At 37.3% G+C, this 27127-nt stretch overlaps 1 protein-coding gene across 2 annotated transcripts in view; it reads right to left on the bottom strand.

Annotated features, from left to right (window-relative positions):
- IL1RAPL1 (interleukin 1 receptor accessory protein like 1) overlaps positions 1-27127 on the bottom strand; it is a 697132-nt gene that overhangs the window by 590023 nt on the left and 79982 nt on the right. Inside the window, exon 2 of one of the 2 annotated variants that reach the window (XM_010394520.4) lies at positions 21566-21671. In XM_010394520.4, the coding sequence (XP_010392822.2) occupies positions 21566-21647 (82 nt within the window). In that variant the 5' untranslated portion in view covers positions 21648-21671. Of the gene's footprint in view, positions 1-21565; positions 21672-27127 lie in introns of those variants that run through there. The other variant, XM_010394522.4, reaches the window with a different exon arrangement.

Raw genomic sequence — 27127 nt, 5'->3', positions numbered from 1 at the left:
GAAATTAAAATGGAAGGGCTCAGCTGCTCCTGAACAAGGCACTTTCCTAAGGCTAATGCAATGCAACATCTCCCTTCATTCCTTGTTCAGTCTGTCAAAAACTTGGATCAGTGAGCTTTTCCCAGCCAGAGAAGTAAAGTTACACAGATAGGAAGAGAAGGTAGGGGAGAAACTGTAAACTTTGAGCTAGTAAATTTAGGCCAGCAGCAAACTGCTACCTCCTTGCCCAGATCAAGAATGACACTGTAACTCAGAAAGGTGTCTGAATTTTGATGGCTCTAGGGCATCTCATGAAATAATGCAGTTCAACTGCTGCACTTTCTATGCTTAATAAAGGCAATACAATGCCAGAATCAGTTATTAGGAGAAACTATAAAAAAGTTCAGGTTATTTTAAAATATATAGGGGACCGTATCAATATAAGTATCTGAAGGTAATTCTACCACAAGCCAGGTGAGTAGGCCTCTGCCTCCTGGACACAAAGATTCTATAATCTTTCTTTCTTGGGGGAGAAAGACTGGCCCATTGGTAACCAAAGCCAAGGGCCCACAGGTGACACTAATAGGGTTATTTATCATATGAAGAGATGTGGGGCTGTTCACATAAGTCTTTGCAGCTGTTGCTTAGTGTGCAAACAGCAACACTCTGTAACACTCAGGGAAGGGGAAACCTTTTGTTGTATGAAAACCAAAAAAACTCTGGGTTTGACACTGGTGTCTTTGGCAGGCTGAAGGAGAACACCTCTCCTGCCCCACTCTCCCTAAGGACAGTCCCCCTTTTTGCCCATCCTTGGCACCACTCTTCTTGCCCTGCTCTGCCTGTTCTGGATGGTAGGGCAGAGTGTGCCTTCGGCAAGTTTGCTGGCGACACAAAACTGTGTCTCCAACCAGGTGTCTCCAACCACACCAGCAGGTAATGTTTGCTAATGTCCATTTATGTTCTCTGTATCTTCTGGCTAGTCCCAACCTGTAGATGCTAAACTTTCAGAGTCTAGGAATCTTCTTATTGTTGATTGAAGCCCATCAGGCCTCAGCCAGCAAAATGCAAAGCCTTGGTGAAAAGAGTGTTTTGAAGAAAACCTTCAAACCCCCTACCTTGGCAAAGGTGAACAAACCCATGACAAAAGTGACTTAAAAATGTTAGAAGTTGTATCATTTCCAAAAGAGCCACTGCCCACAACCCTCTGGCTGTGTCCATCTGGCCAATGGCTCACGCCCCAGATAGCCCAGCCTCCAAAGCCAGGGCTCTGCAGTGTGGGGCTCGGGCTGTTGTGTGGGACCGTGTCCAAAGCCTCACAGGGCTCTGGGCACATCAGGAGCTACAAGTGCCCGAGTCCGAGGACTGCTCCATGCCAGTTCCAGTGCGTTTGGCTGTCGAAGGGATGTCGGGTGTGGCCCTTTGTGACCCAGGCGTGTTGTGTCAGGGCCCTTGGTGATGCGGGACACTGTGGTGCCCAGAGGCCATTGTGACATGGCAGAGCCCCGCCCTGCTTGAGGGGTGTCTAAGGGGCACAGAGCCCTGGGGTGCCCATTCCCGGGAGAGCCGCTGTCTCACGAGGAAGCAGCTCTCCTGAGAGCCTCTGCAGCAGAGCACGATGGAGATGCTCAGAGAGGAGACGAACCCCAACTCCCCCCCTGCCACGGAGCAGCCGGGCCTGTGCATGAGGGCCCAGGTGACAGCCAGTCCTGGAGGGAGAGGGGACCGAGGGAGCTGGGATGGAGCCGGAGAGCAGCTGCCTGGGGGCCAGGGCCTCATAGCCCCCGATGTGCCAAGGCTGTCGACTCCTTCCCCCACAGCCGGGGCACAGAGCCAGGGCCCTGCCCCGCACAGCCCCTGCTGGCCCCCAGGCCTCTCCCCTGGGTGGTGGCTGCAAGAGCTCATAGAGGAGTGGGAGAGAACAATTAAGTGGATCGAGTGGGACTGGGCCAAGGAGCAGGGAGAGGCGAACCCCTCCATGGGCCAGGAATTGCACCAGTGGGAAAATCTGTCCCAATGGAAATCTGAGAGACGCCGAGAGCTGTCCCAGCAGCTAGACATGGCAGCTTCTCCAGCCTTGGCTGAGCAGGGGAAGGCAGCAGGGGCACAGAGCCAGGGTCCTGCCCCGCACAGCCCCTGCTGCCTCCCGGGCCCCTCAGCTCCCCAGCCAGGAGCCCTCAGGGAGCAATGGGAGGGGGCAGCAGAAAGGGCAGAGCTGCCAGGGCCGCAGACTGCGGAGCGGGACTTGGCCACAGAGAATGGGAAGTGGAAACACTACATGGACCAAGAGCCATTCCAGAGGGAAGACAAGACAGATGAAGAGCTGTCCCAAGAAGAAGACGACAGTCACAAAGTGCCTTCCCACTGGGAGCTCTCCACTGACCAAGAGTTGTCCAAAGGGGAAGTCAGACAAGGCCCCATCTTGTTTCAAGATGGAGATGACAGCAACAAAGTGGAGTCTCAGGACAGCATGGAGTGCATCACGATCCACACCATCTGGGTCAACCCCAAGTACCCACAGCTCCTGCAGGACCCTGACGCTGCTCCCCAGGAGTCGGCCAAGGCAGCAGCTTCTCCGGCCTCGGCTGAGCAGGGGAAGGCAGCAGGGGAACAGAGCCAGGGCTCTGCCCTGCACAGCCCCTGCTGCTCCCCAGGCCCCTCAGCTCCCCAGCTGGGAGCCCTCAGGCAGCAGCCGGCTCCCCCTAAGAAACGCCCGTCCCGCTTCAGGCGGGCGCTGCGGGCGCTGTTCCACTGCCCCTGCTTGAGGCCACGGCCGGACGAGTAGCACAGGTGGCGGCTGGCCCAGAGCCTGCCCGGTGTCCTGAGGGAGCCACACGGGCTGCCTCTGCCTGGACATCTCCCTCCAGGCCCAGCAGGACTGCCACACAAACCATCCTCCCATTACAATGAAAGCTGGGCTTAGGACACAGTAGTAGTAAGAAAAAAAAAACAAAACCAACCAAAAAACCGTGAATAACAAGACTAGGGATAAGAAGATGATGAAGAAAGAGTAGTAATAAATAATAATAAGAAGAAGAATAATAAAAATAGTAAGTTGAATAAGAATAATAAAAATAAGAAGAATACAAAGGAGAAGAAGAAATCATAGTAGTAGTAGTAGTAGTAGTAAATGAAGAAGAAGAAGATGAAGATGATGAACAGGGAGAAATATTAGTGGAAAATTAGAAGAAGAAGAAGAAGTATAAGAAAAACAATATGAAGAATAAGAAAAATAAGAATGACTAAGGTGAAGAAAAAGAAATAGTAGTAGTAGTGAAGAAGAAGAACACTAAGATGAAGATGAGATACTACTGGTAGTAAATAATAATATCAAATTAAAATACACATCCACACATCTTCTAGAATCACAGAATGAAATGAAGGGCCTTAAAGATTATCTAGTACCAAGTGATTATCTTCTGCTCTCTCTCTCAGACACCTCTTTCTTATTTCTTTCTCTCTATCTCCCCTTTCTTGTTAAATAAAATCCATGTTAAACAAAATCCATATGTTGTCATCATATGCTCTCATTTGCACCCTCACTGGGGCAGAGGCATCTCTGCCTAATGGGATCATAACACCTGTGCAGGGTCCCTTCCAGCTGCAAGCATTCCATGATTCTGTCAGCTCCTCGCTTCCCTTTCCTTCTTCCCTCTTTTTTGAGCTGGGAATGTGTTTGAAAATGTCCAGCAAACAAACATTTGCTGTTTGCTCTGAGAGCCCACATAGCTTCAGGACCCTGTCACCTGCACAGCTCCCATGTGAGGCATGGTAGAAACAGCACCCTGGGAGCCTCGGTAATTCCCCTCTGTGATCCGTGGCATACAGTGCAATGGTCTGGAATTCCAGCTTCCAGCAAGGAAAAGATGTTCCTGCCCTTTAAGGCAAAGCTCTGAAAGGGCCAAAACCCAAGTAGAGCAGGATCTTACAATGACATTTCATAACCCGCCTTCATAACTTAAGGGTTGTTTTAGCATGTGAGTTGGGAAAAATGATTTGGAGAGGGTCTTTGGCAGTAGCTGCCACGGGTACATATAGACACTAAGAAAGAAACAGAGCAGGCAAAGAAAGGCTGAAGAGAAAGGAGGACACAAACAGCACTAAGCTGAGAAGGTGGCACTCTGAAAACCAAAGCAGAACTTACTGAAAAGGAATGGGACAGAAATAAAGAATTCTGCAACTTTTATTTACTATCCAAATAAAATTTCCTCCCTTTATCACAAACCTACTGATAACAGGTTATCCAGCATGGTTTTCAGAAAGTACTTAGCTCTGAATTGATGTTGCAGGCTGCAGACACAATGAAACACAGAACGGCATTTTTCCTCGTTCTCCTCAGTAGAGGACATGACGAGGCACTAGGAAGAAAAGGGCAGTTTGCGTTCACCTTTCAATGGGACATGGTGGGGCAAAAAGGTCTTGTAATCTCTTTAGCTGTTCCCACAGTGATGCGAAGGCTGATCCCAGACCCCAAGTATCACATTAAGGTGTGCCTTCATGCAATGCTTGCTTGGTATTGAGGGGCAGCGTGGCAATTTTATTCACTGGCTGTTCTCAGTGGTGCCAAGCAAGAGAACAAGAGGCAACAGGCAGAAACTGATGCACAGGAAGTTCCACCTGAATATGAGGAAGAACTTCTTCACTGTGCAGTGACTGTATACTGGAACAGATTGCCCAGAGAAGTTGTGGAGTCTCCTCACTGGAGATATTTAAGAGCCAACTGAGTACAGTCCTATACCACGTGCTCTGGGACGGCCCTGCTAGAGCATGGAGATTGGACCAGATGACCAGATGTGGTCCCTTCCAACCTTACCCATTCTATGATTCTGTGATTCCTAAGGACTATAATTGAGCAATTTGCCATTTTGTTTCTTCTTCTGATGCTAAAGATCAAAGTGATGTACAATTCACCAGAAACCTACTGAGTTTCTTTAAGCAGAAAAGATTTACTTCTGTTCTGAACATATTCTAAAGATTTTTGAGGAATTTGATTGTCAAGAGCAGTGATCTTGAAATGCAACTAGAGGAAGTACTTTCTGTTCACAGAGATTGTCAAGGAGAGAAGATCAGTAACAGCTCAAAAGTGAAGAGGGAAACTTGCCAAAAAATTGGATTGTTGGGTAGAAACAAGGGAGAGCATCCAGAAAGAAGGAAGTAATAGACTTGAAAAGGTAAAGAACATTAGATTGCATTTAGTTAAAAGCTATAAAATTGTCTTGGTAGACTAAAGACTGAGAATTTTTATGTTTCCTGCCTTTTTTTTTTTTTTTCTTTTTTAACAAATACACAGTTCTCATGGAAGTATCTAATTTGGAAAGTTAACATTTTTCTTATAAAATATTTCATGTGGGAATATATTTGCCATACTTAACTATATTAAATTCAATATTTAAGTTATACCTTTTACTTGTTCAGGGTAAATATGTTCCCCAGTTCTTCCAACATTTGAAATAAACTAACATAGCTGGTTTTAAATAAGGAGTATTTGGCAGTTAAATATAACTGACTGGAAGATTCCAAATTACTATATTTTGAGATCTCTTCAGACTGATGCTGCACCTTCATCTCTCTCTCTCTCTCTCTCTCTCCAGTTGTAGCTGGTTCGTTACGTAGATATTTCACATACATGAAGCAGACTGACACCACTGATAATTTGTATGGGACTTGCAATTCATTGCAAGGTAAATTTAAAGTTCCTCATTCAGATTTTGTTTTAAACAAATTAGCTCTCCCTTCATCTCAAAGTGCTTCACCTCTTTATAATCCCATGTTACCTGCAGGCAGCCAAGACTGAGAGAAAATCACTAACTGAACACTAGTAAAAACCAGTTTGAAGTCCCACTGTTAAACATGAAGCACACTGCTTTAGAATTATATTTGTATTTTATTTTAATTATCCTTTCAGACACAGCTATATAACTGTGTTGGGAACTGAGTAAAATGGAATGTTACATAAAACAAAATTAATTCAGAATTTGTTTTTTCATTTAGTTTGAGCTTTTTTGTTTGTTATTAAATTGTCTCCTCTCCTACCTCTGCCCAGGGTTTATCTCTGTTTTTTTCCAGTGGAAGCAGTTCAACCCTTCTTTAAGACTCTGAGTTCAGCTGCACATGAATCAATTTAATTACCTGTGATTAGCTCCTCAGATGACACACTAATCCATTTGGATACCAACATCAGAAGGAAAAGAAAATAAACAAAGAAAACCCTACATAATCTGACCACTGTTTCAAGGGTTCATCCTTGAGCATGACAGACACCCAGCTGAGTCCTGAGGAAAGTATTAGATCCCGTGATACCCAATTCAGAAGACCAGAAAAAGTGCTCTTTCTACTTTTTAAAAAAAAAAAGTTTAAACTATAGATTAAATGGTGTTGAAAAGTCAGCTGTGGTCAAGGAGATTCATCTGCAAATGTTTTTAGTGCTTACCATGAAAACATATTATCCATTGATCCAATCTGAAACAGAAAACATCCCTAACCATACTGGAGCTTCTTGAATGCTTAAATTTTGTGATCTAGGATTTTTGTGCCTGTATTCTAATTAAAAGGAGTAATATGAATTAAAACCACACAAAAAGTTGGTTTGATTTTGTGATTATTTTGGGGAGGGTTTTTTATTTTTCTTGAGGAGCAAAATGTAAGTATTAAGTATTATTGCCCTCTTTCAGATAGTCACAAGTTAGCTAATGAAAACCCAAGCTTCTTGCTCAATAATTAGTATCACTCATTGTTTCAATGATGCATTCTAGTATGCTCAATACCTATCAACTGAACAGTTTTCTGATAGTAGAAATTTTATTGACAGGGTTAGCTACACTTCATGGAATTCTTCCCAATCACACAGTTTGTTTCAAAGGTCTTATTTTAACCAATAATATATTAGAGAAATCAGAGTTGCAATTTATTTTAAAAACCCTTCATTTAATATAACAAATTTTTAAGTTATTGCAATGAATTTAAATAACTTTATATGTAAACAAAATAAAAAATGGATGGGTCTATCAGGTTTCTACTTACGTCAGGAACTTCATCCCTACTAGCCTTTAACAGAAGCAGTAAATTGCCTTAAGGAAAAGAAAAAAATTAAATTATGCAGAAAGTTGAACTAATAGAATATTAAATTATCTCTTTTGATTTCATTATAAAGCCTTTTTTTAAGGAAAAAGTTAATTTATTTTCATTTAGATTAATTCTTTATTTTACTGCAGATAACCAAGCCTGTTATCAACTGGCTGATTTTGTCTTTATTTTCCCTTTTTCAGATTTTCTTACGATATTGGGTCTACTAGACTTAGTTTTTAACTCATGCATTAGGTCATTCTGAACTATAAAAGAGTATTTTGAGACTCCTAGCAGAAGGCAAGAGTCCATATGTAACTGAGTCAGTTTCCCAGAGAATTTGTGCAAGCTCTGTCCCTGGAAGTTTTAATAGACTCACATGGATAAAGTCCTGAGAAATCTGGCCTGATGTCAGAGCTGACCCTACTTTAAACCTGAGACATCCAAAGATCTCTTCCAACCTGAATTATCCTATAGAAGAAATCTGAAAAAATCTAAACTATTACTTGGCTCAGCCATCTTCAGTTCATGACTAAACCTTTGTGCCAACAAAACCACATAAATATGAAAAAAAATCTTCAGTTGTGGTCAAAAAGCACTTCAATATTATTCTACTAACAACTGTAGCAAAGGAAATCCACACCAGTTACTGGAATGGTAGATTCCAGGTAATGGAATTTGGCTCCACATTTGTTTATATTTCATACATACAGGCAACTTTGATCATTCATATTTAGATTGTGTCAATTTACTACAAGTCAAATATAGACTTGTTCAGCAGGTATTACAATTTCACCCCAAAATTTAAAAAAAATATACGGCACTGCAGTGCTTATACCAAAACTAACTACAGTTAAAAATAAAAAATCCATAACCAATCCACAAACACAATGAAACTCAGCAACAACAGTCTTCAAGTAGGAGGAAAAGGCAAGAGTTTTTCTTTGCTTTGACAGAAGTAAATGTAAACAGAAGCTACTCTCATATGTGACTGGCCATTCAGAATTGCTCAAAGCAGTGAAGGACTGTGAACAAAGCATACGTAAAACATTATTCTTCTCTCTAGAGCGTGATGGAAATTGATGCCTGATGTTTCCCCTAAGCGAGAGACAAGATTTAAAGTTTTCATATTAAATTTGGCATAGAAATTAAGATCAGGCAAATGGGAGAGAAAATAAAGAGCTATTTTCAGTGAACATATCAATGAAATCAACCTAATAAAACAAAAATTCAATTATTTTTAATAGTTGCAGGTAGAAAAAGAAAATAACTGGGAAGTTCTCAGAGTATAACAAAGCATCTTTGATGGAAGTAAATAATTAGAGAATCATATACTTTTAAAATTACATAGAATCATAAAAGTTGGAAAAGACCCCTAAGAACATTGAGTCCAACCTTGGACTGAACATCATCACGCCAACTGAATCACTTCACTAAGTGCCACGCCCAGGCATTTCTTGAGCACCTCCCCTGATGGTGACTCTACCACTTCCCCAGGCAGCCCATCCCAATGCTTCACCATCCTTTCAGTGAAGAAGTTGCTCCTGATGTTCAGCCTGAACCTCGGTGCAGCCTGACCCCCACGTCTACACCTTCTTTCAGGCAGTTGTAGAGAGTGATAAGGTCCACCCCACGCCTCCTTTTGTTCAGACCAAACACCTCCAGCTCCCTCAGCTGCTCCTCATCATACTTGTGTTCCAGCCCCTTCCCCCACTCTGTTCCCTTCTCTGGACTCACTCCTGCCCCTCAATGCTTTTCTTGTAGTGAGAGTCCAGTCCAAAACTGGACACAGGATTTGAGGTGTGGCCTCACCAGTGCCAAGCACAGGGTGGCAATCACTGCCCTGGTCCTGCTGCCACACTACTGCTGATCCAGGCCAGGTGCCATTGGCCTTCTTGGACCCCTGGGCACACCTGGGTCATGTTCAGCTGCTGTTGACCAGCACCCACAGGTCCCTTTCCTCCAGACACCTTTCCAGCCACTCTTCCCCAAGCTTGCCTGGGGTTGTTGTGACCCAAGCGCAGAACCTGGCACTTGCACTTACTGAACTCCATACAACTGCCCTCAGCCCATGAATCCAACCTATCCAGATTCCTCTCCCAGATGGCACAGCTTGTCACAGTAATTCACTTCCAAGAGTTCCTATAGTTTACTAACATTTGCAGCTGTCTCTATCAGGAAAAGTAATTCAGAACTTGGACATAAAATCCTCAACAGCAATGTTTTTGGTGAGGAGGGTTGTTGCACTGCCTACAGTTACGTAGGATGTTATGTGCAGCAGACAAACTCTTTCTCTCTATTGATCACAACTGACAATATCTTGAAGTTGATGACTATATCCTGTCACAGAAAAACAGGTTTTAAACCCTTTCTTGAGTTTCTGAGCCCAGGAACATCTAACAATTTGCTGTCCAGTGATGGATAACTACCTTACCCTGTTAACATCTTTCCTCTTGTACATCTATACAGAAGGAAGGAAATGCGAAAAAGGCTCAAAAGTACTACGGAATCTGAATTTCTTTCTCATCTAACTTGTAGTGAAAGACTGACTCACAGAGAACAACTAAAACCAACCACTGAATCAAGCAGAAAAAGTGATTATTTCTGGAGACTTAGCACAACTTCAATATTTTCCTTGGATCTCATGAGTTACCAGAAAGAAAAAATTGAGATGTTTCAAACAAGCAATATTTTTATAGTGAGAAAGCAATCCTTTCAAATGGTCTTGTTCAAGCACAGTTGGAAATGAATAAATAATACTCCCTAGTGAAAGCAGTAGCATTTGTAGGTATGAGCCATCATAGATCCTCCATGCACCATCTACTGCAGAGTTGGTACGGACAGCAGCATTTTAACCATCTTCAATACCAGACACACACAAAACATGCTGGCTTTGTACATGGATGAGTATCAGCTACTTTCAAATGCAAAGGTTTATTACACGTGCATTACTTAACAGTGACAAACTGAAACACAGCCATGAATGAATAACGCAGTCCAGCTAGTTAAATATGCATAAAATTTCATTTATTTTCCGTTTCCCTGAATTACAGATAGCACGACACTAGTCAGATGATAATAGGAGAGCTGCTTTTTCATGAAGTGTTATTGTGAAGGAGGGCTAACAGCTTCTCTAGGCATTGTAAAAGTGTAATCACACTGAGATTCAGTCACTTACATCCTGAAAATTGTCCACTAGTTTAATTTTTTTTTTTTTTTTTGTGAAAGTGTTTGGGCAATGACCTGGCATTTTGATGTACTGTTGAGCAAACTCTTAGTGATAAATTTTTAGGTTGATAAATAATACCCTGTCCAAACTATTTTTTGTTATGACATCTCATTATCTTTATGTCATTGCACAGACTTACGATAATTTAACTAGGAATTTTAAGAAAAAAAGTTCAGATAACAGTAACGGTGGCTATTTCAAGGGAACCAATAATTAATGTTAATTTATTAATATTTTTGTCATAAATTTGTTTACTTTGAAAATTTGAGAAAAAGAAGTAAGAAGTGTTTTCCCTAATCTCCAACATTACATATTATTTTTAAGTGGATTTTATGGTATATATTTCAAATGTATAGAGAAAAAAATATTATCATTAAAAAAAATAAGCCATCCTATTTTATCATTCCTAATCAGCAGAAGCAATTTTTTCCTTCTCTCCTTGACATGAGAGCTATTTCTCACAATAAAAATGTATTTTCTGACAAATATGGTTTGCCATGGAATTTTTTACAGACTTTCTCTAGTTTTAAGCTTCCTGCTTCATCCATTAATAGTTTCATTTTGCTAAAAATTCGCAGGAAGGAGTACACTAAAGAATGAAAGCATGCATATTTGTAAATTCATACCAGCTAGCATTTCTGCTGAATAATTGTTTCAAAAAATGTTTATTACTGAACTAGAATGTCTTGTTACTGACCCTTATTCAATTTCCTAGAAAAATACAAAGTTTAAGATTTCTTTTGTCTCTCAAATAACAAAAATAGAAATTGCATTTTAAACCCTGCCAATGGCAAAAATAAACATACGACACAAAAAAAGTGATATTTTTGCAGAGTGTGTGAAGTGCCTGGCACAGCCAGCAGAATGAAAGCAATGCACTCACTGGCCTCCATGCTGGCCTGCCCCTTGTGAACCCATGAGCTATGCATTAGTCACTTCTAGAAATGACAGTTTGACTCCTTCTCATACCTGGCTCAGATTCTTTGATCAGAAAGGGCTCAGAAGTTAACACTGCTGTTCCATGTTTCCCCTCCTCCTCTGCTGTGCTGCACCCCAGCTATCAGCTGTGTGAAAGCTTAACAGTGTCACCATAGGCTCCACGATCTGTAGGAAGGAACTGAGCCTTCCCTCACAGCACAGATATCTCTACATACATATACAGGGATTTTGCATTATTCTTCCCTGTCTGTCTGTTTTGCCTTCAGAATTCACTCTGGGTTATACCACCAATGGCATTCAGCAGAAAATCTGGAATTTAAGACAAGTCTACCTTGTACTTTTTTAAAAATAGTATTAACAATAGCTTTACTGCTGGCTGCTCTCTTTTGATCTGACCAAACCATGTATGTTGCTAGTTTTTAAAAAATTTGGTATGTTATGGCCTGCTCTTTTATTTTTAATATCCCAAAGTCACTGTCTTTGTTTTACTTGCTATGATAAACCTCATAAAAAAAAGAAATATACTGAATTATACAAAAGTGTTCAAAGGTAGGATGCCCAGCATTAGCAAATTACTTTTCCCATAAGAAAAATAGTGTGTTCCTTGTATTAATAAGCATATTAACTATGGTTAAAAGTGAGGCAGGAAAGCAATGGTAAAGTAAAATGCTAAATGTTAAATATGTTCATTTTTTCATGCAGCTTCATACATGCCTCATTTATTGTCTCATGTTTCAGTAGACTTTCAATATATTTGTAGTTTTCAAGAGATACCTAATCTTACTGTGAAAGAACTGAACATTCTGAGCAGGTACCAAGAAATTTTAACTAAGGCTGCTTGCGGGTAGTTCAGATTTTAGAACCTGACATGAATAGCTCCAGGTGTTTTCTTAATATGTTGCAACTCCACATTAGAGCAATTCAGAGCTACTAGCCTAAACGTGTCACAGTTTCCACTGGAAGACGAGGCAACCCATGATGAGTATGTTCAGGGAAATTTTTATCTGGAAAAACAAAGGGTCTGCAGCATGTACATATAACCTTTAGGACGTTTTCCTAAATTTCTTAAAAAGACACTGTTTAGTAAAAAGTCCTGAAGACAATTCAACTGTGCACAGTCCTGAGCAACCTGCAGTAGCTACCATTGCTTGAACCAAGGGGGTTGTACTAGATGATATTAAGAGCTGACTTCCAACCTAAATGACTCTGTAATCAAAACTGGAATTATCAATTGGAAGTATTTTAACTGGAATTAAAATAGATTTGAAAGAGAGTAAAACCTGCTCCTTTTCAGCAAGAATGAAAAAGAGTCATTTGTGGAAGTGAGCTAATCCACTAAATGAATTTTCAGATCACTTCGACATAATTGTCTGCTTTGTATCTGTACAACCAACAGTTTCCTGACATGAGTAATGCATTCAGAGCAAGGTGATGAAATTACAGGAGCACTCATCTCTCCACTAACATTAACTGTGTTGCAATTTACCATGACAGCAGTCTGATATTTCTCATAATTGCAAAAAAATACTTTGAAAAAAATTATAAAAATACAAATCTTAAAAGAGCTTGCTTTTGGAGCAAAGACCGTCACAGCTAAAACGAGTCTGAACAAGAATGGATGAAGAATTCAGAACTTCAATCTAAAGGACAACCTCTTCTTTTCAGGCTTAGCTGGTTCTCATATATCTGTGTATGCAGCACTGGTAGCACTTTCTCTATCCTTCAGGAAGAGCAAGTCAGAGAGTATTTTAATAGGACAGATTTAATAAATTTTAATTTCCTCTAGGTATAACAACAAAATATATTCTAATGGGCAGAACCTTTTTTCACCCCTATTATATCTATATTTTAATAATATTTCACAACTGAGTACACTTAAATAAAAGGGACAAATACATCAGATGGCCAGTACTTGTCCTTGAGGGTTTTTTTTCCTTCTTATTCTCCACAGTCATTATTCCACAGAAAATTGACAGGATAATATTCAAATAAATAATTCTTCTGCAACAGTGATTTCTGATCAGAGGTCATTGGCTCTTTTAAATGTTTTAGGCCATTTGCCAACAGATGCCAATCAGTAAAACAATCACTAACAGTTCCCCAGGGAAAATAGGGACTGTGGAAGAAAAGAGTCATCCTAAGCAGCTACTAAAACTCAATGACCGAACTATGTAAGAATATCTATTACTGTCCTTTTGGCTTCAGATTTTGTTTTGTCTCCTTTACTACCATTAGTCATTTCTTAATATACATTGCACATTATAAAACATTGACCCTTTGCTAAAACACAGACAGTCCTTTCACATACTGTGGTATTATGCACAATCTCACAGGACTCTGAAAAGTATCAGGATGGATCCTAGAAACAACAAAAGGTCATATAACTATTTTTAAAATGCCAGCCATCCTGTTCATAAATGCTTGCAGGAAAAGTAACAGTTATTGCTTTCATAGAGTCTCCAAAATAAGTAATGTGTCACAAAGGATTTATGCTTGAGATGCAATCATTCCTTACTGTCCAAATTCTCCATTGGAAGAGAATTATATTTCTTTCTTTCTTTACAGTATAGTCTCCCCACTACCCTTTGGTACACAATCCTCATATTTGCTGTTCATCTGACATACTGAATAGCATCCTTAGCTTGTAAAAGCAGAGTAGAGACCTTTGGAGCCAAGCCATCCCCATGCCCAAGCACTGTTTAAGCTAACAAGCAAAACTTGGTGTTCTTTCCATCAAGAATATTATTCAGCATTTTTTAAATGAAAACTGTACATTGAAAATTACATCGTAGCAGTGCAACACAAAATATTCTGTAGCTAAATAAATATGCAGTATTGTAAAATATTATTCTTCTTAAAAAATCTAATGCTTCCCATATACTGTTGACATAAACAAGCAAACAGAAAAAAAAACCCAAACAAACCTCATGTTCAAAACCATATTCTAAAGGAACCCTCTAATTTCCTTAATATGCAGAAATTTACTAAATAAGTTGATTCTTCACTCCTACTTTCTTCCACTATCTCTTGATTCACAAAGAGCAAGTCAGGCCTTTTCACCCAACAATAATCAAATGGAGGTTTACCTTCATAAACTAAGAAAGAAATTGAGGATCATACCAAAATTGGTGTAAATGGCTTTGTCAGAATTACTGCAGGATGGGTATATGGATACTTTTGATGTCTAAATGAGGTGCTAAAGGACACTAATTGCTCTTCTGACATCCTGGTGCCATGTAGTAATAGCAAGCTGTAAAAACTTTCTGTGGATTATTTCAGAAGTTCTCTCACAGTTGTCTCCAATAGACAATGAAAGTTCAGGACAAAGAGTGCAAGTGTTGAAGAAGGAGGCACAGCATTTTCATAATCTTTGCATCTCTAGATCATCTAGGCCTGTCTCCCAGAGGGCATAAGAAGAAATCATTTATTTCAGTTGAATCCATTACTGTATTGCTTTTGAAGGTTTTCTACCTTTGAAAGAAACGTGCAAGTAAGAAAGCCAGTAACCCCCTCCTCCACTAACACACAACTATCTTACAGCATAATTAGGAAAAATCCAAGGAAGTGGATACACTCAGTTAATTAATTCTTCAACCATGAAGAGGAAGTTTTAACATTAAAAATTAAACAGTGATCTCTACTACACATTTAAATGGGGAGGAATAACCATCTTTAAATCAAAACAAAACAGGTACAAAAAGAAAACTAAAACATCTTTTATTCTTAGGATAAAACAGAAGAATATTAGTGTTAATAAAATCAATATGGAATGAATTAATAGATCACAGTATAAGAAAGTTGCCTGAGAATGAAACAAGGATTTCTGTTTATCTCTATTGTATTTCTAACTGTAAAGATTCAGCCTCATCTTTTTCTCTCTTCTCCCTCAAAAAGAAAAATATTTCTCAGAGTTTTCCCCATTCAGCCCCACAGCTACAAGCATAAACTAGGCTGCATATTTATGTGCCAATTCAAAATTAGGTTTTTTGAAACAATCCTCATAAGAAGCAAGGTTCACTTCTTAATCAGGTCATGATGCAAAAATAATTCCGTTCCCCAGTGCAATAAGAAAGGTACACACATATTTGCTTAGGACTGATATTCACTATACTTTTTCTTGCTGTCACCAGAGAGATAGGAAAAAAAGTTTTAATAGTAATAACAGTAGTCTTGATCGTTCCAGTTCAAAAAGTCATTGCTCATGGAAATTAATCTTGTACATCAAACAGACATAGACTCTAAATATTATGTCAGGTTCTGCATAACCACACAACAAGCCACAAGTCTCATCAATTAATAATGGAAAACTAACATCCTGTAACAGAGTGAAAACAACAGCTAGGAGCCATTAATATCAATTGACATAAACTCCTATGGTTTACAAGAAGCATATCCTTTAATTGTTGTAATTGCTTTGCTCCAAGCTCACAGGACCTGGAGTACCTTATATGTGAGTGTTCTGCTTATAAATTGTATAAAAAAAACAACAGGTACATTAATTTATTTTTGAACCATCTTATTGCTATTCAGTGAACACCAGATCCAATACGACATCCATTAACTAATTACCTTTTGACAAGAAGCCAAAAGGAAAATACTTAGGCAACCAAAACACAAGCAGAATTAAAACCAGAATGGAATTACCAAAAGGGAGATATTAAGAAGAACAGGACTATTTATGTAGTACCACACAATTAGGACACTAAATCTCACCTGGAAGGCTTAAAAAAATTAATAAAAAATAAAAATACTCAAATACAGGGTACCAGATCTCTGCTAAGCCTCAGCACTTAATTATGTGCAATTTCGCAAACTGTTTTTGGTCATGTAAACTGGATTTTATATATATATAAATAAATATGTTCTGTAAAATAGTGACAATTCAATGATTAAGCACAAATGAGTAAACTTAATTCAAAAATTGTTCCTAGATGCAAAGTGTTCTCATACTCCCTTGACTTACTTATATTCCTTATTTTTTTTATAATGACATTGTTGCGTTCTCATTATGACATTTCTCATGAGGTGCAAAATCTTGGCTCTGTTGATGTTAAGGCCTATATTGCACAGATATGCTTCCACTTAAAAAAAAAATTCAAAAACCAGCAGCTGTCTTTTAATGCAGAGATATTCTTTATACATATGTTATTATGATCGAAAATATAATTATTATTTCACGAGCAATAAATCATAAAAATTCATGGATGGCCATAATTTAGAAGAATATCTTCATATAGTTCTTAAAGAACAACTATTTGAGATTTTAGTATATATTTCCAGTCTGTTCCTCAGAATTCCACTACTTTTATAACAAAACTCTTGATTTATTTTTACCTCATTAAAATTAATATTTTGCTCCTACAAAAACATAGTAAAATTCAATGATACCATCTTGAAGTCTTTACTACCTTATTTTCATAATATTGATCTTTCATCCAAGTGCAACAACAAGAACCACCCATATTGAGTAATAATAGCTAAGGCACAAAAATACTAGACATTAGAAAGAGAAGTAATCTTCTGCTACACGACAAAATATGTATCTAGACTCAAGTCTCATCATAATGATGTGAAGAATCTCATACATATCCCAAAATCCCATCATTTTCCTTCCAGCTAAATCATTCCATCATAGAATAAATTTGATCTAGAAAAGAAAATTTCTATTAACAATAGCAGAACTGAACACAGAATGTTAAATGACTCATAATGCAAAATAATCCGTAGAAAAGCAGAAAATTAGAGGCAGTAATAACAACTCTCACCGCTTTTGATACAAGGCAACCAGATTGTTATTAGGCAATCTGAGCGTGAAAAAAAGTGAATACAATAATACTGCCTGAATGTCCTGATCAGCTCATAATTGGTTTTATGTAATAAAATCTCTTTTCATACTTTTTCCCACATTTTCCCTTTTACCACGTTTAAAAAAAAAAAAAAAAAAGAAAAAAAATTCCTAAACCTTTCTTTTGTCTATTCAGCATCCTTGGAAAAAACCACCAGATGGCAATGAAGTGTTCAAGTATTTCATTTAACATATATATTATAGCGAAAAAAGTCTATACGCATCAGCATAAGGCTCTCTTTCCTAACCTACTTCCTCTTTGATGAATATTAAATAATTCATAAGCCAAAAACTCTATTCACCACAAGTAAGTGATCAAATACCATTCAACCTGTAAAGAAGAGACTTTTAGAAATCTAAGTTTCTATGGATGTAAAACCACATGACTTTAAAAAAATCAACAATTTAGTTCAAACCATGAAACTGGATAATTTCAGGTTAAAATCACTGAAAGGAAAACATTTAGAAATGCATTACCATAAAGTTCCCAAAATACTATCAAGGACTGAACTGAACTCCACAAAAAGTAAATCTACAACTTTTTAGGCATATCAAAAATGTATATGTAGTTTGGTTTCAAGCTAAGAAACAGGCATTAATTTCTATATTTTTGAAGTTTAAGTCAATTCCTGTAAAAATCAATTCCTGTAAAACTATGTGCTGGACGAATCAAAATATGTAGGCTTTAAGTATTTATTCTTCCTTTGCATCAAGCAGATCACAGTGATCAGACAGGAAGGAAGATGCTTTAAGATATTTGAAGGAGCTGAGAAGTAGTGCAAGAGTCAGCTTTTCATTTAGAAGATCTTATCTGAGATCTACTATGTGCCAAATGAAAGTTCCTCTTTGCAGTTACTGTTGCAGGCTCTGAAGTCTCTCCGATTCAGGGAGGCTTCACTGAATACCTGAAACACCCAATTAATAAACACGACATCCACTGTGAAGTTAGTGGTTGGAACAGGGAAGCCTGCAGCAAAGAATACTTTCTTTCTTGAGAAAATACTACAACTTGTAGGTATTGTATGGTCAACTATAATTGACAGGAGAAGTTAGGGTGTGCTTAAGTCTTTTGCATACATGGATTAAGAAGAAGCTTCGAGCATCATCAGTACATAGTAATGGAATTGTTGCTACAACTGCTCACCCATCCATTCTCCTGTAATGAGCACAGTCATCACATGCTCTCAATGTAAAAGAAATCCAATGTCTATTAAAGAGTAGCTTGAAACTGTTCAGAACTTATTTAAAACATTAACTGGGAAAAAAAAGAAGTATCTTCTGTCAGATAGAAACACAATCATACAAGATAAAGTGTTAAACAGGTAAGTTGAAAAGCTGTGAGCAAACTAATTGAAAATATGTTTTCTAGCTAATGTAATAAATATTTGATAATGCTGTTCCCTTTATTCCCTATATTATTATATTTAACTGATTCATAGCACACAGCAGTAGAAAGATTCAAAGACTACCTTTAAGTAATTTAATTTAAGCGCTTTGGATAAGGACTGCTCTCAAGATCAGAGATCTAACCCAATGCAGCACAACCTAAGATTTCTTCTATTGTAAAGTCTTTTTAACCTTCTTTTCAAACAAACAAAACCAAGAATACTATATTGATTCTAATTGTTTTCACACACACCTAATTATATGATATAACTTCAGTCCTGAAAGCCAATAGACAGTCAGAATTGCTATGCATTTTTAAAAAAATGACTTTCTGAAGGTAGGTTTTCATGTTCTTGAAAAATAAGAGAAGTGGTTGGGAATATATCTCTACCAGATGGAGAAACTCATACTTTTATTCACTATCCTTTTAGCACAGCTGATAAATAAACTTAGAAAAGAGGTGAAGTACTTTAGCAGGAAAGACCCAACTGGCAGTATTGCAAAGACATATTTTCAAGGACAGATCTCTTTTTAATATCAAATACTGAATATACAAAATAAACATAAAATATATAATAATATATATTCAATAAATATATTTAAAATATGTAATATGTATGAAAATATATAAACTGAATAAATAAATAAATAAAGAACACAAGATCTGTGGTTTTAGGTTTGGTCATTAGAAATAGGATCAACAAAAGCGAATTAGAAGGAGTAAGTCCCAATCAGAACAACTATTTAGCATAGTAATGCAACAACTTCTTTATTATATTCCTGTAATTTACAACAGAGAAGGAAGTAAATAAAAGCAATACATCTTGAAAAGGTGGGTACTGAAAATCCATGTTTCTAACAATTCATAAGTATAAAAATATTACTTTTTTTTTTCTTTTTTTTCTTATTTTTTCTTGCTAGTCACTTTGCTTTCATGGTGACATTTCAAGGACAAAATGCACTCACAAGTAGAACTGACTGAAGAGATGTAAACCATGCCCTCACCATGCTCTGCCTCTGATTAACATAAAACTTAAGTTCTACTTTCCAAGTTGATTTTTTTTTCCTACTTCTAATTATGAGTTGCACTAACTTTAGGAAACCATCTATATTTTCACAGTACAGGTGATTCAATCTTATTTTGTTAAAACTTCTGTTAAAGTAAATAAGGTTTTCCTTGTAGAAACACTTCAGGATTACAAAAATAGCCCCCCCGAGCACCCAAGGGAGGTAAAAAAATCAACCCAAGCCAAACAAAATCAAGCCAAACAACAAAAGCAAACCAAGAAGTACTACACATTACTACAGTCCACCTACCACTGAAGAACTTCTTCAAATCTAAAATCACAAAGCAACATGGCCAAAGGCAGAAGGATCTGAGATTTCAGTAAATCAGACATTTCTCCTTTGCACACACAGTGTAACAAACTGCCCCCATGGTGATACATCTAACTGAAGCTTTATACAGGAGAAGCAGATTTCATGCAAAAACATCAAGACCCCATGTTACAGTAAGGTATGATCCAAAGATTTCCATCATAGTTTTTCCTTTTTATTACAGCACCAGGATGAAAACACGTTCTAGATATCTTGAAACATTTTGTATGTTTTTTTCTTTTGCTGGACAGCAATTATATTACTTTCCCAAACATAAATTAAATTGTATATTTACCATTTTTTCCTTCCATTGGTTAATCAGATGAAGAGGATACAGGCAAACATTTATGAAATAAAATGCAAAGACAATCCAAGTTCTTATAATTGTCACTTTTAAGTAACAGGTGTTGGCTGGACTTTTGTTAGTTCCTTAAAAATGGATGTCTTTGTAAAATTTAGTTTAAGATGTCCGACAATGTTTCTACTAAATTTGGATTAGGAGGCCTTGACTTAAAACTTAGAAGTATTAAATCTTAAAAAGAACAATCTTAGCCAGACACATTCAAAGGATATCTAAATGATCTATCTAGGCTACAGCATCCTATAAACACATCAACCCATTGCCAGATCCTTCGCTCTGCACACAGTCTGTGTATTTCAGTTTTCTTGAGTTTAAATAACCTCAAATATACTTTAATCTCAAGTTTTCATTGAGAAATACCTTACATTGTAGTAGTACTCCATATTTGCCTTCCACATCAACATTTGCCTTCTACATCAACATTTCCAGCTACTAAAATATTGGAGACATAATCTGTTTCATTCTGTTGTTAGAAATATAATCCATTGAAAATGCGAGGTATAATTTAAGATGTTGCCAAAAATGTATAAAGAGCTGTGTTCTCCCCAAGCACCAGTTTACAACTACTACCAACCAAAACACAAAAATAGATCAGAGACAGACTTCTGGAACAGCACAACAAAAGCTACCTAAAACACTCCAATGCCAAAAGAAAACTTACAACTGAAAACAAACTTAATTAACTAATTCAATCAACATGGGATTAAGACTTTCATTAACCCAACAACATGGAATTAAGACTTTCATTAAGGATTTTGTTTTCTTTAGTGCAATACAGCAAGAGAGGTTGCAGAAGTAGTATCCTATTTTTTTCATTATTCAATGAAAAGCCAAAGAGAGTAAAATTAGAATTTCAGGGTGAGACACAGAAAAAATTAATCCAAAACTACCCAACTATCTGAGTACTGACTATTTTTCTTTGCTGGATTAAACTCTTCAACCACATATTAGGTATCCCTTTTAAAAACACATTTTGCTGTTCACTTTTCATGGTTATTAAATTTAATGTGTTTGATCTATTTGATGTTGCTTAAACCCGAACTCCACAATCTTAATTTCCCAAAGTATATAGTAAAACAGATAAATTCAGTAAGCCAACAACACTGATTGCAACATAGTCTTTTAAGTAAGTTAGAAAGTTCTGGGAAGAACTTTCCTTAAGCAGATGAATGGTTGTATTCACTTCACATTACGTATCTGATTTTTTTTCATCAAGTCCACATGACACAAAGTCTAAAAATATATAGAAGCTGCCAACTCTTTCTGCTGCAGAATTTGAAATCCTCTTAACTATATTCCAAACCACCATAACAACATCCTAGTACATACTTGCAAACATTAAGCACTTCTTACCAAGCCACATTGTAACCAGAGATAAAGATTTACTTACCTGATCCCCTTTTGGTTACAACCTTCAAGCTCTGAGTCAGAGTAGCATACAAGAGAACCAAGTTGGGAATAGGAGCTTTCATCTTCTGTCTTTCCGTGGTTGCTTCCTACAATACCACAAAAAAGAAAGAAACACTGGTTGAACATTGGTGCTGAAAAAATCTTGAAATAAATAGTCATGAAACGACATTGTGGAAAAGCTAAATACAGTTTTGTGATCAATTTAAGGCACTAAAAATGTTTTGTTCTTTCTTTTAAAAAGTATGTAAACTAAAATCACCATAAAACAAACACATGCACACACTACATTTAACCCTGGAACTTAAGCTAAAATTTTGTCTACACATTGAATATTCATTGAGTCCCTGCTAAAACTTTATAACAGATCTCCTGAAACATCTCTTTATCTCTTTTTATCACATAACCTTTTCCACGCACCAACAGGAAAAAGAAAATAATGCCCTTCTTCATTAGTTTTACTCTTATTTATTAATACCACAAATTGAGCACAAGATTCACAAAAAAACCCCAAACATTTGATTTAAAAAAATTCTGATCATCTTAGGAACAGAGAAAGGGGAAAAATAAGAGCACATCAAAGTAACCAGCAGAGACACTTGTAACTTGCATTTAGATTCTCAAATCTCCATGCAAGTTCAAACTACCATATTCACTGCACTAAAATGGAGATAAGCAAAGCACAGATGTGGCAGTGCAGGGAGCTCCAACCACTCTGTTTCCTGAGGCCAACTCAGACAACCACCTACAGTGGTCAGCAACACAAGTTTGCATCTACCGCAGTCAAGGTGAGAACCGGTGAGTCCCTTTTTCTGTCTTTTGCATGTTTTCCCCTAATTGGTTAGTGTTTTCCCGTTCCTGTTTTATGTATGAAGTTATGTATCATTTCCCTTCTTTAATATGTATTAGGTCTAGAAAGTTCTTTGTTCCTCGACGCCCCATTGGATCATTCCCTAAGTCCCTCCTATGTGTTGTTCCCATTGGTTCCCTTCCTGTCAATCCCACCTGCTTTTCTCTATCCATTGGCTGAGATCCCTTTCCCCACCTATTCTGTACCCAGTATAAGGTCCCTGGACCCTCCTACCAATTGGCTTCTTTGTCCTTGTCGTTTTACCAGACTAAGCTTGCATGGGACACATACAGCGTCCCCTCTCTTTCTTCTTTGCCTTTGCCTGCATGCCTGCCTGACAGTGACAAGAAGATACAGCCCCTTCAGGGTGAGGAGCTCCACCCCTTTTCATTGTGTGTTGGGCACTGAGTGCCGCCTTCCAGAGGGGTTTCAGCATTGACCCTCGGGCTTCTTTGTGTCGGCACACGAGGGATAAAACCCCCTTCTGCCAGCTCTCAGTGGCTGAAAACCCCTCCACACAGACTGTGTGTTAGCCTTCACCTCCAACATGCGAATAAAAGCTTTGCATTTCTATGTGCTTACTCTGGGGATTAAGTGGTTAATAGCTTCTGGTGAAAGTAGGGACTAAACATTTTGTTAATTACTCATGTAAGTAAGAGGATGTCATCTAGTCATGGTGATTTTCAACTTTCTTCAGGATAGGTTGGTAGGGCTAACACCTTATCTTTCAGTGTGTTGAAAAAGAAGACAAATCTGCCTATTTAAGCTAGACAGCAGCTTATCTATGCTATCTATATTCATTACAGTAGCTTACACAAAAATATTCTTGTCTAATGGGGATGAGAAAGGGCTGGGATCAGTGGTTCTTTAATATTGTAACTAAGACCCAGATTAAACCAATGCGGTTTTGATCCTGACCTCTTTTAATCACAACACTGGACAGCAACTGAACAAATTCTCGGAAGGTAGCACATAGTACAATTTTGATTTTTAAAGAGACTGTGAATCTTTTTGCACTTTCATTGATAATTAGGTTACTGAGTACCCAAGACATTTTTTGAAAGTAGTATCTTAAAATATCTTCATCTTAGAAGAGAACAGGTTAGAAATAAGAAACAGTAGGGGTATGAAAAAAGACATTATGGGAAGAATTGCTTAAAAAATGATGACCTCGTATATAATCCGTATTACAGCTTTACATTTCAAGACATTTCCGAAGTAAGCACAAACCTACATTCATTATTATGAATTTAATAAAGATGAGGAAATGAGATAATATATTTTGACAACAGTTTGTAATGTCTTAGTTTTTATAACAATATTTGTACTCAGAAAAATATACAAATGTTTGTTCATTCATTGTCTTTAAGAAGCATCAGCATTTTAGCATCACAGTAAAAGACTTTCATTTGCCTACATTCTCATGTTACTTCAGAAAATTTAAGAAACTTAGAAATTAAATATGAAATATGGGATTGCTAGGAGGTAAATCATGTGTAATGCTAACATTTTTAGTTAAGTTTAAAATTTAACAAAATAGCATGACTACTGGCAGTTATAAATAATAAAGATCTTTAGAAATTTAGAAGCTAGCAATAAAGGTTAGTTTTCCAGGGGCACAGTGAGTAGACGCCACAATGTGTTATGCCACATTTTGCTGCAGACCTTAGTCAAGTTTTCTGAAATCAAAATCTCATTTCTCAGTCACTGCACTAACTGATGCTGCAGGAAATCCTGAAGCTGATATCTTCAGCCTCCAGGGTACTAGCAAGAGTCAGCTCCTTGCTCTGTGTGAGCCTAATAAATATTGCCCAAAGAACTACGGGATCTTACTATGCAACTACAAATCCAGTAAATAGGTTCTGACAGTGAAAGCATATCCAAACACATCCTGTTTGGGCATACATCAAAAGATAATATTGCTGATCACTGTGAACAAATGTAAATATGTACATATATTTGCATATGTATATGTATGCATGTATTCATTTGTATTTATAGGTATTTTTGTAGGAAACCGTGGAGCAGCTATAAAGATTGATTCTATCAAAGTGAGCCTCAGTAAATACAATAATATCAATAAGAAACTGTTCAGTAAGTTAAAATCTTATTTTGCCCCATGCATATATCAGGAATTTAAGTTGTCAAGTCAACAAGGAGAACCATTATTACAATAATATAGCAGAAATTGCATTTCAAATGTCACTATGGAAGCCATTCTCATGTACATTTATTCTCAGAGATTCAGGTCTAACTTAAAGGCATAAGCAAAACTGGCTGCTGCCTACCTGGCTTGTGGTAAATCCCTAGAAAATAAAGTCTGCTATTGTCTTTGGAAATACCAGAAAGAACTTACTACTAAAGGGAAGAAAGAAGGAAGGGATGACTCCCAACAGCAGCCACTGCCTCCTTACAGCAATATAAGCAACAAATCAGGTCTTACATAGGCTCTCCTCAGAGCCTTCCAACCCTTCTCTTCTGTTTATACTCCTTTTTATGAAGGAGAAGTATTTCTAGTCTTTTCTTCATTTTAAAAATCAAACGCTCAACCAAAGGAAATACAAAGATCAGTTTATTGGAGCTGGTGCCTCACGGCTCTGGAAGTTGTCTGGGTGGTTGGAAAATCTGCCTCATGTTATTCATATGAGTGATTCAAAACAGATATTTAACAGCTCTTGTCCCTTGTTCCGGGTGAATGCCTCGGAAATTGACTATTCTAGAAAATGTCACCCTTGTGAAATTGGTTGTGAAAACAAAATAAGCAAGTCAGAAGAAAATATAAACGGAACATCCCAAGGGGAATCCCACAACAAGTCAACAAAGTCAACAGAAAATGCCTTCACTGCTGCAATGAGTATGCCCGAGGCTTAGATACTGTAACATATTCAGATAGCTTTTGAACTAGAAAACAAAATAAAAGGCATAATCCTGAGAAGTCAAATTCTTAACACGAACTCAAGTGTGATATCTCATGAATTGGAAATAGCCTTCTTTCAGCAATGAATTTTTTAAGGAAGAGATTATTTTACTAGTCGTTTAGCTGTAATTTATTTGTTTTTTTAAAAGAACATTAAGAAATTCGGATTTTAACAAGCAGAACAAGTCTGCTGTTTCTTTAAGCAATAGGCAAGTAGCTTACATGTACATCTACAAAAGTCATTTTTATGGGGTTTTTTTTTTCTGATTTTCATTTACTTCTACTGAAAGCCAAGACAATGTATGGTAGTTATAAACTTAATTGCTGGTTTTTAAGCTGAATCGATTTTAGCATGTTTTACATACCCTTTGGGTATAAGACTGCTATACTCCATGGGTGAATAGTAGACTAAGAAAGTCTTTTAGAAACAGGGATTTTTGGTTGATTTTTCTTTGTAAAATAGCAAAGATTGAAATATTTTTTCATCTTTAGGCAGTATTCACGACTTCAAATTTTCAGCAGTGGGTTGTTTGTTTGCATGAACCAAAGCACTGAAAAAAATGTTAAATATTTCTGCATAAATATATTGCACACAAATTTGAACTGGGCATATTAATAATTTTTTTAAATTATTTTCTGTAGAAGGTGTCATTGCTTGACACAAAAGTGCCATAGCATAACATTTGCATCACCAAGTATCTAATTTTCCAGTTGAGACAGAAATAGAAATACAGCTGTATGTCAAGACTAAAATTCTTTGGGGAAATGCCAAGAATGCTTTTCCTCTTCAATTGTCATAAATACTCACTGTGAGGAAAATGCATACATATAGACACATGCTTCCCAAAACAGCTCAGCAGACATTAAATTAACAATAGTTAGGCAGTTCCTCATAAGACAGGAAAACAGAAAAGAAAATTTTGATTTCCTTATTTTACTTATGTTTGGCCTTTGCCAAAACTTGAATTAAACTTAACTGAAGTAAGAAATTTTCCATGGGCTCAGTCATTTACAGTAACTTTAAGGGGTTGATTCTCAGTTAGCCTATTAATGCTAGCTGATGTCTGTTAACTAATTATTTGAAAATAATTTTTCTTCCCATACTGTTGTTCTAACTTTGAAGAATGTTTTTTTATATGTGTTCAAAACTGCTGCATTATCTTTCTCCATCATATGCCCTTCAAAGAAAAAGAAAAAAACCAAAAGAATTGCAACATCCTCTGAACTCTGCAAGGTATTTCATGACTGTTCTGTGGTAATCACACGGAAGTGCCAGTAAATAATGAATGAATAACAAAATTACAAAGAACCACCACCTGAATACATAAGAAAAAACCAAAAAATATGCCTGTTCAGTAATAGTCTCTTTTTATGTGGAAGTTCTTCACAAATGCCTGAATAGAATGACATTAGATCTAACAAGGTGTAAAGGACAGTTTGGTACGTCCAGAACATAACTCAACAACTTAAAGAAAATTCTTTAAATTCTTAAAGTTCAAGGAAAAACTAAAATTAGAATTAATGTGCTTTCATAAATGTGTCAATTCATTGTCATGATCTGACCTAGAACGGTGAGACAACCCAAGCAATTCTTAAAATGTTAGCTAGAAGAAAATATACCTGTTTCAAATACAAAAGTCCATAAAATCAGTCCTTTCCAGAGTCCCAGTAAGCAAAAAGATTCAGCAACCAAGTTATGAACTCATGAGAAACCAGCCAAAAGCAACAGGAAGGCAATAAGCTACTGCATTTACTTTCCAAGTCATCCTTGTTTCTTC

The sequence above is a fragment of the Corvus cornix genome, chromosome 1, assembly GCF_000738735.6.
Source record: "Corvus cornix cornix isolate S_Up_H32 chromosome 1, ASM73873v5, whole genome shotgun sequence".
Lineage (NCBI taxonomy): Eukaryota > Metazoa > Chordata > Aves > Passeriformes > Corvidae > Corvus > Corvus cornix.
This window is presented reverse-complemented; position numbering and strand designations above follow the sequence as displayed.